At 36.2% G+C, this 15,239-nt stretch overlaps 1 protein-coding gene across 5 annotated transcripts in view; it reads left to right on the top strand.

Annotated features, from left to right (window-relative positions):
* Nucleotides 1-15,239, top strand: part of STOX2 (storkhead box 2) — a 165,760-nt gene that overhangs the window by 132,890 nt on the left and 17,631 nt on the right. For all 5 annotated transcript variants that reach the window (XM_087874709.1, XM_034442803.2, XM_034442800.3 and 2 more), the window contains one exon: nt 10,318-10,470. In XM_087874709.1, coding sequence (XP_087730835.1) covers nt 10,318-10,470 — 153 coding nt within the window. The remainder of the gene's footprint in view (nt 1-10,317; nt 10,471-15,239) is intronic.

Below are 15,239 nucleotides of genomic sequence, written 5' to 3'. Positions count from 1 at the left end.
ATATTTGTGTATGGGTGCTTTTACATGGTAGGGTGGGATGGAAGGGTGTCTGTCTATGTATTTTTATAGTAGTTCCTTTATTCCTTGAGAGTAAACCAAATTTTTGGTTACCAAATTTACCAAATTTTTGTGAAAACTCATTTTGTGATTTTTTTTTCCAAAGACTGAATAGGAAGAAGGAATTTGGACTTTTAAGACAAACTTTTAACATAATTGTTATATATAAAGAGGTTTAAGGACAGCCCTATGAAAAAAAATTAAATTTCCTTGTGTAATCATAAAAATCAAACCATGATCTGATCACTCTGAGAAAATTTAATCTTTCAGTGTTTCATCTCACTGATGGTTATTGCCTGTTAATTTACCCTTTTCTGTACATAAATTCTGTTTCTTATGAATTGCTAACTATCCTATTTTACTATTCTCATTCCAATATAGAATATCAAATATATTTTTGTGACTTCAGTCTCACCACCACCACCCCCGTAAAGTCAGTCTTGTTTTTTTACTTTTGAGAGTTGCAGTATTTAGCTGTGTCCAGTCAACAGATAGAAACATTAAACTGAAAATAACTTCCCAAAGTTACTCATTATCAAGAGCAAGAAAAGTAAGTAATTCCTATGTCAGGAAGTTTCTGTCAACATACTGGCATGATCTCAAGACTTCTCATAGATGCCTTTGTTTCTGACTTTGGGGAGAGCATTGATGAATTTAAGTCAGTTCTGCTGAAAGCGGAGCTGATGATCGTGGCCGAGTAAGACAGCAAATGGATCAGTTTCTCATCATTCTTGTCACAAGGGGACTTGAGATTGCCCACACATGCCCCATACAGTAGTTTCCCTATGAGGAGATTGTAACACAGCAATTTTCGCAAGTTTAGGGCTTTGGGAACTGAGGGATTGTTATCTTTGCCCAAAAGGACACAGGTTTTCCATACTTTCTTTCTTAATCACTTGTTGGTAATGGTTTCTCGGATACTAAGAACCTTCAGAATCCTTGGCAAAATAAGTTTTATTTAAATTTAAGGACTTAAAAATTGTTATTTTTTAATAAAATGGCAAAAGGTTGACCTGAATGTTGATTTTGAAAAGTTATAAATGAACTAGATGAATTTGAAATAATTTTTAAAATGAATTACAGGATCCTTCCTGTGGGTTGTTTAGCGTTCTATTTAAAAATATATGAAGATTTGGAAATTAAGAAATCTTTCTGTGAGAAAATGTTGTTGATTAGAAAAAGAAAATAATAAGATGAAGGTTGGATGCTAGAGAGAATCGGGAAGAAGAGATTATGAAGATTATAATTAAAGGAGAAGAGAGCTAATAGTACAGAATGGAGCAAAATACTCTAACTTTGGAAGAATTCAATATTGGGGAACAAAGTACTCAAGAGCTAAGATTACCTATTATAAACATGGATCTAAAAGAGGTTATAGGTTCTGGACAAGATTAAGACTAAGTCTGATTTGAATGTGGATTTAACAATAACAGGTTACAAAAATGATAAGGAAAAGATGTTACACTGGATTTATAAATGAAATCAGCTGATGTCTTAATAATTAAAAGGGATATAGAAATAACAAACTGAAGAATGACTTGGGAATCTTAATTTGAATTTACAAACGAGAAATGTTAAATTTTTAAAGAAGCTTCTGAGAGATGACAAAGAGAAATGGAGAAGAATCAAATTCTGAGATACTATGTGGATCAAAGATCAAGATTGATATTTCTCAAAACTCTTAATGGACTGACTGGCAAGAACCTTAGATAAGATATGAGTTATGGGAAGAAAAGGGTTTTTTTGTAGTACAGAAATGGTGATACATTACTGAAATTGTACTTACGATTAAAGGGGAAGACATTTCCTTATTTTTCTATTTTGGTGAGGATAATGCTTATAATATTATGTTTTTTATCACTGGAACTAGATGGCAGACTTTAAGACTTCTTCTTATCATAACTTGATGTTTCAGGAGCATGTTTTCATTGTGAACCAAAACACCAAAAGCAGTCTAAATGTCTAAAGACAGATGCTGGGAAACATGGAGGAAAAGAAACTCTTCCTATTTCTATAGCATACTTTTCAAGCTTCAAAGAATATGAAGAAAAATCTAGTAGGTTAAACACTAGAATGCTGACAAAATTACTTTCTTATTATGGTTGCAGTTTGGGATTCCATACCATAAAACTATTTCAACTTCAGATCATCAGTGGCTTGTACATATCCATATATACAGATATCCATGGGGGTATATTGATGTGATAGTCCCTTAGAGGTTCCTTTTTCTTTCCAACACCCAAGAATATTGGAGGACATTGCAGAAGAGCTCATGACTCCAGGTGACGGCCCACCCATTGGCAGGTTAATGCTTAATAAACTGAACGGAATAAACCCAAATTTGGTACCGTTTGAGAAGCTGGAAAAAGGAAGGCTGAGTTCTAAATAGTACATCAGGCTCAAAATTGCCAAGGAGTGAGGGAATGGGGGAGAGATGATCCCCCACATATGGAATAAGCAGTTGAGTGGTGGTTACCATCCCTCCTTCCTCCTGGTCATATGACCCAGAACAGAGTATATGTAGCTTATTCTTTGCTTCTGGGTACACAAATACCTATGCTTACCCACTGATGTAACACAAGGGGTGAGCAGGAAATTTATAGATGCAACTGCTGTGTCATTACAAAGAAGAAAATAGAAGTGCCTCTTGTGTCAATTGCTGGTGAATGGACTAGAAAAAATTGCAGAAGCCATATTTGCTTATCTTTTCTCCTATGTTGCAGTGTTTAAAATGTTTAAAGAGTTGGATATTTAGGTATATTAAAGATTTCACATAATAATACATAGATCAGATATATGAAAGGGCACAATGGAGGTCATATTCATTTGTATGGCTACTAACTTCACTGTACTTTGTATTTTATTTTGCGTCTGTAAAATGGGATAGTAATTTATGTTGATTGAGAGCTGTACAATAGCTTTGTAAATTAATGAAATTCAGTTCTGTTTTACAATTCTGTAGAATCTGTAAGCAGCATCTTGTTCACTAATACAACTTCTTTATGTAGACATTTTCATGCTGGGTACTGAAAATGAGAAGGTAACGGAGCAGGAATTTCTGTTTTGTTTGTTCTGAGTTGACTGCTGTTTCTTTCACTTAATAGCAGTAGTTATAAGACCTTTATTGGAAGCATTTGAATAAAATGCACAGTCAAGTTGTAAAACCATTTTATCTTGTGGCCCTTAGTTTTCCATTTCATTTGTAACAAAAATATTGACAAGCTGAATCTAGTAATTTAATGGGAGTTTATGTTTGATTTTGTCCATACCAGAAAAGAGGAGTAGCATTCAGAAGAAATAACATATTTTATTAATTAAAAGGATTCTCATTGTTGTGGTTTATTTTTGAAAGTCCATAACAGATACAACATGGCAAATATATTTTATAATGTGTTAAAGCTAGAGTGCAAAAACTGTAGCCAACCAACCTTTATTTGGGGGGTGGGGGAGGAGATACTTTCCTGAATTGAATGGATCCTAACATTTCACCTTTTTAAAAATTGACTGATGGATTAAGGTGAAACCAGTTTCATCTCTTAAAAACTCAGCCCTCCATATATTTTGCCTATGCATATATTAGAAAAGCAGACTGCAAAACTTAGTATGGCTTAAAACTAATGCAACTGGTACAGTTCTGGTTTAAAAATGTATTTTCCAATTATTAATGAAATTGAAAAGTCTTATCCATCATTTGAGCATCCCACAAATTATTTGCTTAACTATTGTTATAAAGTACTTGAAATTTCCTAGTCCCAAAGGATATTTGTGGCCAGTTATCATTTCTGTGAGAAGAAAGAAGATGAGCTGACATTGGTTCTTTGTAAGCTTTACTAATGTACTTGTCTTTTAAATGAGTCATTTAGTAGCTTATAGACATCAGTTGAGTGCCTTTAAAATTAATTCTGGCAGTAGAGAAGATGAATGAGGATTGCACCGTCATGATACACAACAAGTAGTCATTATCTAAGGTACAAAAGAACTGAATTAGGATAGGCTTTTAAGAGATGGAACAATTAGACATATGTAAACATTTATTACTTTTTTATTTCTTTTTTGATGTGCCATAGCCAGTGCCCTTCTTCTTTGGAGATTGGTTAGCACCAACCTGATGGTATTCAGGAAATTTGCCAGAAGCAAATGTTTCAAAAATGTATAAGAATTAATGGCATGGCAGACTCGCCTCCCCATAAAAGATGATTTTTGCTGCTAGAAGTGTTTTCCTCAGTGTAAACTTTTGACTAGAAAGTTGATTGGGTTCTTTTAAAACTTCCTCCGTTTTATTTTCTACAATTTGTAAGTAGCTCTGAACATATTGGACTAAGCAGCATATAAATCACAGGAATGAATGAATGAATAAGAGAGTAGGGGGGGAATTACTGCATTAGAATATCTGTTGCCTTATACTCTAGTAGGGAATTTGTTCAATATTTTTCAAGTTTTTTAAAAAGTCCAATAATATTTTAAAGTTTTAATCAATTGGGTTAGCTTCTATTTGCATGTTTGTATCCTTAAAAATATGAGACAAGACTTCATTTACAAAATATTTATTTTATTTTGTAAATGAAATAAGCAAGACTTATTCTTCTTTATGATTATTTTTTCTTCAGTAATGCTTCCTAGTATTTTGCTGGTCAGTATTAAAAAGAACTTTTATAAGTGCTCTTCTGTTGAGGTTGCCTTATTTGTGGCCAGTCTGAAATCCAGCTCATTGCTCTTCAGCCCACTAAAACTGGCAGATTTATTTCTGAACTACGCTGTGACTTTCACATTTATGTTAAAAAGCATGTAAAGCAAATGAGAGTACATATGGTGCTTGATAGATGGCCCACAGATCCTCTGGCAGTTTTTCCCAGTTTTCCCACCTCCCATCTGATCAGCATTCTGTTAGAAGTTTCAACAGATCACTCATTGCCCACTATTAATGTTAGCAAGAAAATAGCCTTAAAATAGAAGTGCTGGGTGGGGATGAAACAAGGTCAAACTTATTTCCTTGGTATTAGCAGCAGAGGGGAACCAGAAAGCTACAAGGAATTTGCAGCTAAAATAGGAAGAAGTTTTCTTCTCCCATGATGTTCTCTCTCTTTTTTTTTTAATTGAAAAAGTTTTTCAAATACAAATTTTTCCCCCTTTCCCCCCCGCTCCCTAACCCCCCCTCCTCTCCCCTTCCCCCATGGCTTCTACAAGATGAAATCCAAATTAATATCACATTATATAATACTTTACCACCCTTTTACACCACCTCCTATGTGCTAAACATTTCTTTCTAACATTATTATTATGTCCCCCATATACTATACGTTCAAAACAACATTCGGCTATGAAACTATATAATAAATCCTAATTTGGCATTTATTCTACTCATAATCTACCCATTTCCTCCACCCCCATACGTATATCTCTTAATTCAAATCTTTTAAGTATATTAATTTCTAGACATAACATCCCTTTTGCTAAACTAAGCAATCAGTAACGTTACCTATCACCTTGTACCATATCAATTTTATTTCACCCACTTTCCTACAGGTCTACCATACATAATATATTTAATATCTTTATTCTTCTGCCCATATCACTAAAAGATATTTCCATATATAAGTAAAACCCTCAAATGACTTTAAATTTGTATTCCATGTAGTATCTTCTGTAATGTCTTTCAACTAGATTGTTAATTCCATCGACCATGTTAGGGTAACATCAAGTCCTGCTCCAACAGTATATTCAGTATCTTCAATTACCATCTGCCCCCATCATTAATAAGTATTTCTATATATGAAAAAAAAAAAACCGAGTGACTTTATATTTATATTCCATATGGTATCTTCTGTAATGCCTTTTATCTAGATTATTAATTCCGACAACCACGTTAGGGTAACAACCAGATCATCTGCATGCCCCAATTCCATAGTTCTCTTGCCTTATAGCTCCACATATACATAATCCATTTTTCAGAGAGTCCAAAATAGAAAGTTCCAATCCACTCAATTACAGGCCATCTTCCACATTCCAAAAACACCAGCACTGCAGAGATCTGTTATTCTTCTCAAAATAGTATAAGTCTGTAATTTGCCTCAGCTATATTTTCATGTATCAGCCTTCTATAAATCCCGCTTATTATATTTAATCGTCTCTTAAATAACTGGCATTAATCTGTTGGCTAAAAAAGAATTGTAGTTTAAAATTTTTTAGTTTTGTAGAACCTGCTTCTTCTTTTCTTAACTTGTTGTGGTTTAGATCTCCACCCTGGTTGCCTTTCTAGGACTTGTATATCAGCTGATTGAGTTACATGCTGGTCTTTAACTTGATAAGACATCAAATCGAGATCCAAAGCCGCCTCTCTTATATTTATAGGTGATCCAGCTATAGCCTCTGAAGGAGAATCCAAAAGCGACTCATCCAAAAAGCCTTCTATAACTTGTCGTTTTTCCATTACCTCCATCTCCATCTGCTTAGCCTGAGTTTCAATCTCTTGTTCATTTTGCTTTTCTTTATCCCCCTCCTGTATTCCTGACACTGATGACATACGTGGAGATGTTGGATCCATTTTAAAAACCTTGTAGTAAAATTCTTCCGCTTTTTCAACAGTGTTTAATTGATATCTTTCTCCTTGATATCTCAATATTATACCAACTGGAGCATCCCACCTAAATGGGATGTTTTGTTTCTTTAGCTCAGTCACCAAAAATCCAAAGTCCTTTCTATCTTTTAACATCTTGGACGGCAGCTCTTTATATATCCAGATCTTCATTCCATTCATTTCTAGAGTGGAGTTAAAAGACCTTTGCACAATATCATTTCTTATTCCTTTATCAGTAAAATAAATCACCACATCTCTAGGCAATTGTCTTTGCTTTGCCACCCAAGAATTTACTCTGGAGGCCTTATCAATCTTACAGAATACTTCTTCAGAGCTGACCTTTAAAATCACAGCCAGAACTTCAGCAGACATCTTTCTCAAGTCCTCACTGTTGTTTTCCTGTATTCCTCTCATTCTGATCGCAAATTCCATGGATCTAAATTGCATCATTGTAACTTCATTTTCAATCCTTTGCTTTATATTATCTGCATTGTAAGTCTTATAGACTCTACTTCTGAGCTATTTTCTTGAATCATTGTCAAATCATTTTCAATTCTTTGTATTTTATTATCCAGATTATGAATCTTATAATCAGCTTCCTTCATTTTAGACTCTATTTCTAAATTAATATCTTTATCCATCTTTAGAATTACTTCTGAGAAGCTTTTCAAAGCTGTTACAATATATCGCTTCAGGTTATCATACTTTTGTTGAACCAACTCTTTAATTTCCTGTCTAAATTTTTCAAGATTCTGGTTCATAATCTCATCATGTCTTGCCAACTCCTCCACAACAAATTCCTTTAAATCAAAACCATTCTTCTGCATCTGCGAGCTCAAAAATTGCTCTTGTGATTTATAAATGGGGGAGCCCCCCCCCACAGCTTGGTTGTCTGGCTTTGTCAGTTTTAACGCCATCCTGCCACACAAACAGACTCTTTTTAAAGAAAAAGTCTTCTCTCCACACAATATCAATATCAAGTCTCTAAGAAAGGAAGAAGTATGAAACAGAAATTTTTCTCTTCTCTTGTAGCCAGCGCTATTGCTTCAGATACTTTGTAACATATTAAACCATTCAAACGGAAAGATTTTCGCTTTCAGCTTTCTTCTCAAGCCTCAGCCAGCCGCCATTTTAAACTTTTTTCCCCCCTTTTCACTCTTTCTTCATTCTTAAAATCAATCATAGGGTTGTTACAAATACTTGCGATTTAGAGTCCCAAATCCTGATTTCATCCTGCTTATTCAAGCAATCTGTTAGTTTTCGCTAATTAGGTTGGTCACATCGTCTAGCTCTGCAAAGCGCAGAGTTCTCCCGAAGCCCGGAGCAGCGGCGAACTGGATAGGGAGCCTCATCCTGCTTCCTCCCCTAGAGTAAAAAAAAAACTCTGGGGACTTCGCAGAGGGCTCTACCTGCTCTCGCCGGCTCACCTCACATTTCCTTAAGGAAACGGAGTTTTTCGAGCCACCTCCCAGCTGTAAGGGCGGCTCTTTACAGGCGGCGGGGGGTGGCAGTCCCAAAAGACCGTCTAGCGACGACGGAAACCTAACCGGAAGCCTCTCGCATGATGTTCTCAATTCAGAAGTTTAATATGTTGTATGAATGCAGATGGGCATGTGTAATATATACATATGTGAATATTTGTGGCCCCAACTAACCATGTAGCACTATTGAAAATACAATTAATAGGTTCAGGGAGGCATGATAAATACTAAAAACAATGATTGCCAAACAAACCACATGACTTCCCCCTTGACCCTTTGTTTTCACCAGGAAGGACTTCCTGTCTGTTCCTTTTCCTATAATTACAACCTTCCTCTGCAACGTACGGTCCCCCTCTTCCTTTTGCAGTGACCTTCCTTGCATGACCAACTTCCTGTCCGTTTTCCCCAGCTGTCTGCTTTTTCCTATTGCAGGGTATTTAGTACCAAACAAAGAGTACTGGGCAACATTTTCTCATCAAAATATGTTGAGTACCAAATTTGACAAGTTTTGAAGCAATTGAATACAGAGGTACCACTGTAAAATGTTTGCTTATCAATAATAAATACTCAATATTCATCTGAGAGATTGAATCCAACCCCATTAACCTTTCACAAACATTTAGTGAACTTATATTTATGTCTACTTATATCAGGCAGGGCTTTAGCACTGTATATACTTCCTGCTTACAGTCAAAATATTGTTACAGAGATTTGGGATATTTATCTTGTCTGTCAGGTTCCGAAAAAGAATGGGAAAGGAAACGCCAGACAACAAGGTGGAAGTTGTAGTAAAGTTTTACCTTCCAGGCGATTCGGCACGCTCTAACAATCACCCAGTGCAGTTTCAATGAAATATTGTCAGCTCTAATCATACGTGCTCCCATCACCGTTTTTAAACCCAGTGCGCCCCACCCTGCTATTCCACCCACTAACTCCACCCCAAACCCTAGCGCCAATTGGAGGATTCCAGTTGCTTCCCCTAGCTGGTCATTAGTTGTGAGTAGCCCAGGGACGTCAGGTTCGGTAAGCTCCCATTAATGTTGGCTAAAGTAGCCGGCTTGGCATCTGCACAGGCATGGCTCCATCCGTCTCTCAGCTGAGGGGCGGCAACCCGTCCGACGGTGCCGGAGATCTTGAGAATAGTGGTCAGAAGAGGAAGCAGGCGGCGTTAAGGCAAGAGTGTCAGTGCCGAACAAGGGTGGCATGCTTTGTTTGTCTCCGTCCCCTCCGGAATGACAGACCCGGCAAAGTGGGGCTGACATTGTCTCTGTCTCCACTCTCCAAATAAAATATATTTGATTTTAAATAAATAATTTGACAATTTTCTGTCAAAGTTATTTTTACCTTAGGAGCATAAGCAGTCACTTCATTGATTGGATTAGTAATGTATCTGATATAATATCTTGAGTTGACTACCAAGTATCTTTGAAAAGCATGAAATTAATCGCCTATTCCTGTTGTGGTTTTCCATCACTTTTCTAGCATGTTGTTTTGAATCTGAAGAATAGACAAAATGCAGTTTTGAAAAAAAATAATAATTTGGCTCCTAAAATTGATTCTATCATGCACTCATTGTGGATAATTTTAAAACGATAATCTTACTGCTGTTTAAAAACGATCTATATTATACCAATATAGCTATTGTGAAGTACTTGATTTGGATAAATAGAAAGTGGCCAGTAAATGCTTGGCTAAATGACCTAAAAGGTAAAATTGTCAGTTCTGACATTTTGTATCAGAATATGTACTCATTCATTACTTTTTGAAAATCCCAATTTAAGGTTAGACCACTCAATGATTTTAGGTATACTTCTCTCCATTAGTTTCATTGGATTTTTGATGTCACTAATACAATGAGTAAATTGTTTAGTATTTATCTGTTATACTTATTTCACTAATTCACTAATGGTATTTAATTATACAGAATTTACAACTTAATATACACTTTATTTAAAATTGTTTATAATTGCAAATGTACCTTGTTAATTATACATCTTAATCTCTCTTTATCTCTTCCTCCATTCAGTTATTAAGCCAAACTTTGAATTAACTAGGTGTTGCTATTTTAATCTCTATAAAAATACAATCTGCATTTTTTATGTTTTCAAAATATTATTAGGCTTTACTCTAAAGTTGTAATGGAAGCATGTGTCTCATTACAATCACTTCAGGATGGTTAAGCAAAATCTCGTTTTCTATCTACAGGTGATGTATCGCCAATCAGTATGTCACCCATCAGTCAGTCACAATTTATTCCACTTGGAGAAATCCTTTGCTTGGCCATCTCATCAATGAACTCAGCACGAAAACAAGTCACGCAAGAAGCATTAATAGAGCATCTAACAACCTGCTTTCCTGGTAAAATATATACTAGTCTATCTCTAAACACATTGATGCATGCACAGATGATTAGGTGGATAGGTATATGCCCTGCTTCACTATAATAATTGATCAGGTTTTCTGTTGATTTTCAATTAGATATTGCATACAATATATGCTATTATATATATATCTATCAATAGATAGTTGTATATATAATTGTTCTGTATCATTCACCTGTATATCAGTGTGATTCCCAGCTATACATTTGTATTGGCTCTGAACTAATTGCTCTTTCATTTTTTTAAAAAAACTACATTACCTAACATTTAACCTATATTGTTCTGTTTCCATGGTTCTCCTATAATGGTAGAATCTATTATACCTTTACGTTCATTCTCTTCTCTACCTGGTTACTTTTGTGTTTTAAATAAAACCTATATTCTTTTATTTTTCTTCTTGTTCTCTTATAGGTCACATGAATATATTTTTCACATACTGATATTTATTTAAAGGTGTCATAATATTGTTAAGAATAGAGCTCTTAAAGAAAGAAGCCTTAGGCCTGTGTACGATGATTAACAAAGAGGCTACATTTATGTTACTTTTACTCCTTTAGTGCTAAGTACATTTCTATCTTCAGTTCATGAGGTCATACATTTTATTTAAATTATTTTACAATCTCTGTATATGAACTATAGTTCTTTCATGGTAGATCCAGTTAATAAACAAGATGAAATTTAGTTTATCATTCAGATCAACTTTTACTCATTACTTCTAGACTGGCATACTTTCTTAGAACAAATAAGAACATTGAATTTCATGTAAGGAATCACAGAATGTTTTCTCAACTTTCTGTGGACATGAATGACATATGATAATTACTTAACATTTAGTAATATTTTCTCCTTATACAAGTACCTAATTGTTTTTTAGAAGTGATTTTCTGTTCTTTATTTTAGATATATGCAATTAGTAATTTAAAATAACACGCTTTACAGAAAAAGATTCAGTTTCTTGCCCAGCTTGCAGTTTTATATTGTTTAAGAAAGTTATTGTATTTTTATAAGTCTGAATAATGCATCTTTTCAATTAAGTTTTCATCTCTGTTTTAAAGAGTTTCCTCCCATGTATCGTGATGCATGGAAGGCATATATTGCAAATATAGCAATAGCACTTAACACTTATATACCACTCTATACTTCCTTACAGCACTCTCTGAGCAAATTACAAATGTCAGTGTATTGCCCCCAGCAATCTGGGTCCTCAATTTACTGACCTCAGAAGGATGGAAGGCTGAGTCAACCTTGAGCCGGTCAGGATTGAACTCATGGCTGTGGGCAGTTAGCCTGCAATACTGCATTCTAACCACAGTGCCACCACAACACCTTCCTATTCAAATATATTTGAAATAGATCCATCAGGTTTTAAAGTAGGAGTTGAAAAAATACTAGCAGTTTGAAAACAATTATTAAAGTCACATATAGTCTGATAACATGCATATTTTTAAATGCATTCTAATTTGGGGGTGAAATTTTGTAAATGCTCTGATGAATGTAGCTCTGTTTTGCCTGTGTTCTGAAATGCATGTGTATAGATTGTGTGATGCCTAGGTTAACAGCATATGAAACCAAATTGAAATGATGGCATGCATAGTTTACTAAGCAATGGGGTGGGGGTGGGGAATCTGAACCACAGCTATATAAAGAAAAAATGTGCTAATTATTTATGGCATCACATTGCCAGCATTATGCATTTTAAATCAAATATATTAAGCAAATGTTTTGTTTATTGAATCTTAATAATACATTTTAGAAGAAAATGATACTAAAACAGGGGTGGGCAAATGTGGCCCTTTTACAACCTGTGGACTTCAACTCCCAGAATTCCTGAGACAGCCAAGCCAATTCTGGGAGTTGAAGTCCACAGGTTGTAAAAGGGCCACATTTGCCCACCCCTGTACTAGAAGATTATGTAATATTTGGAATATGTTGTTTCATACCTATGTTGTTTCATACTTATGGACTATCTAGGAATATATGGCTAGCCATAGAGCATCTGCATGCTCACATTAATAGTTGTTGTTTGTCCATCATTTTTGAAGAGGATCTTGACATCTAAGGATTGTGGGCTGTCCACAGTATACATTAATAGTATATAGCAGTGATGGCTAACCTTTTTTTCCTTTGGTGCCAAAAGCAATGCCCCTCCCACACGCCACACCCCCTGCACATGCACGGACGACCCTCCCTGCATGTGCGCACTCCCCTCCTCCCACACTTGCGCACACAAAACCCCCCTCCTTTTGGCCTCACATCCCAAAACAGCTCTGGGGGGGGAAGCCTCGCCTCCCAAAACAGGGCTGGGAGGGGGAAAAAGCCTTGCCTCCCAAAACAGCATTGGGAAGGGAATCTCCGGGGATCTGGGAAGGCACAGCCAGCAGAAAGTAAGGAGAAAGGTAGCCCCCCCTCTGCGCATGCGTGCGCGTCTCCCGTTTGCAGGGCAGAGACCTGAAAATCAGCTGGCTGGTGGGAAGCTCACATGCATGCGCGATGGAGCTGGGCAACAGCTCATGTGCCCACAGAGAAGGTTCCACGTGCCACCTGTGTGCCATAGGTTCGCCATCACGGGTATAGAGACATCTGAGTTCCATTATGAAGGAACTTCAAACTATAATGTTAATTTTGAGGAGAGGACTGAACATCTTATCCAGAATCAGTGTCTCTCTTTTTTAAAGTGAAATAAATCTTTAGCATATATGCTACTGGCTGCTGCTACACTGCTGCTGCGGTCATGTGATCTTCATTTTCAAAATTCCTTCAAAGGTTCCCAACCAGTCTTGCAAACTCTTTCTTGCTCCTTCACCCACCAAGCAGCAGCCACTTAACTGCCTGCTTGAAAGGGAAAGTAAGAGAAGGGAAAGGGGAGGGAGGAATAAGGAGGAAGGAACCTCTACGCACTCTTTCACCCATGCAGCTTCTCCGACCTATGCTGTACTCCCCTCCACTTGAAACCATTAGCAAATAAGATCAAATTGGTTGGATTCTAACTGTTTACATAGCAGAAAGCTATTGAGGGCAGCAATGTACAAGGCCCTCGGACACCCCACCACAAAAAAACCACACTGAAATGCTAAAAATTATGCATGACTACCACAAACTAATAGCCTTTTTTAAAAAAAAAAAAAAAGCCGCCTATAGAGTTAAAATGTAGTCAGAAGTAGAAGTTTTAATGAAAGGAATAAATTCAATTTTCTTCTGGACTACTGTATCAGATTTATTGAAGGAATGTAAATTCCAATTCAGTATTCCTATTCTAACCCTAATGGGGGAGGATTTGTATGCAAATTTATTTTCCAATCCTAATCAAGGCCTCATACAAATTACTAATAGCCTGTGAAAACCTTCCTCTCTGGCCTGAACTGTCAGAATAGATATTTTTTTAAAACTAATATGTGATTTATTCTTATAAGATTCCAGCTCTCACTTTTCCAAGTTTGACTCATGAAATGGTTGTCAATGGAAACCATTGGCCAGGTAAATGAATATATCCAGTATCTCTGTAAATGAAATAAGTATTTTCTTTCTTCTTTCATGATGCTAATTTATGTCAACGTAAATAGTTCAGTTAATGATTGTCAGGGAAGCCAGATAGATTCAAATGGCTTCTAAAGTGTCAATGTCCTCCTTGTTGCTTGATTTGTCACCTTGTATGAATTCATTTAAACCATTCTCCTACTAACTGCACATTATTAATTCTAATAGTACCATGAAATTTATAGAATCGGGTTTCCGTCATATTCCGGTGATACACAAATTATTCCTTTGTAAACCTTATTTTAGCAAAGCACCTGAAGGCAGGACAAGAAGCAATTGATAGAAACGAATCAAAGAGAAAAACCAACCTAGAACTAAGGAGAAATTTCGTGACAATTAGAACAATTAATCAGTGGAACAACTTGCCTCCAGAAGTTGTGGATGCTCCAACCCTGAAAGTTTTCAAGAAGAGATTGGACAATCATTTGTCTGAAATGTTAAAGGGTTTCCTGCTTGAGCAGAGAGTTGGACTAGAAGACTTTCAAGGTCCCTTCCAACTCTGTTATTCTGTTAATTCTGTTAAGATAATCATGTGGTTCCTTTGAATAGCTGCGGCCTTCAGCTAGTAACAGATTAGATGAGAGAAAATCAATGGAAGTCAAATGCAGTCAAGATGGAGATGGGTATTGTACAGGATTACAACTCTAAGAAGTAACTGATCTGGCTCCTAGTTAGGGTTACATTTCCCCAGAAGGGAAGGGAAGGTCTTTGGAGGTGCTTCTCAGTATGAATCTCTCAATTTTTTTCAGACTCCGGCAACAGCCAGGAACACCTTTAATTATGTTTGGCATATAGATCAGCTGCACCATTTCCTGGAGGGGAATTATCCAGTGGTAAATGCTATGATAATCTCCAGGGTTAATAGCTATAGCGTAATCTATAAGGGGGCTACCTTGTCCTTGGTCTGGAAACTTCAATTAGTACACCACAGCTAGCTGATCTCCAGAGGTTCTTAGAGAATCTATATTATACCATTCCTGAAACCTCATATGTAATTATTTTATTGATTTAATATTGCATCAGTTTTTCCTACAACGCTCTGGGATAGGGTGTGATGAGAAATAATATTCGACCCATCAACTCAAGTAACTTTGATACAGTTTATCTAAAAAGCTGGTCTTTTCCCCAGGATTAAGTGGCTGCCACAGGAGCTTAGTAGGAGAGATGCATTTTTTTCCCAATAGATACTATGTGTGTTCTCACTTGTACTCC

This window comes from Pantherophis guttatus, chromosome 8, assembly GCF_059756535.1.
Source record: "Pantherophis guttatus breed Tessera chromosome 8, ASM5975653v1, whole genome shotgun sequence".
Classification (NCBI taxonomy): Eukaryota; Metazoa; Chordata; class Lepidosauria; order Squamata; family Colubridae; genus Pantherophis; species Pantherophis guttatus.
Note: the sequence above shows the minus strand (reverse complement) of the source record. Positions and strands in the feature narration are given on the sequence as shown.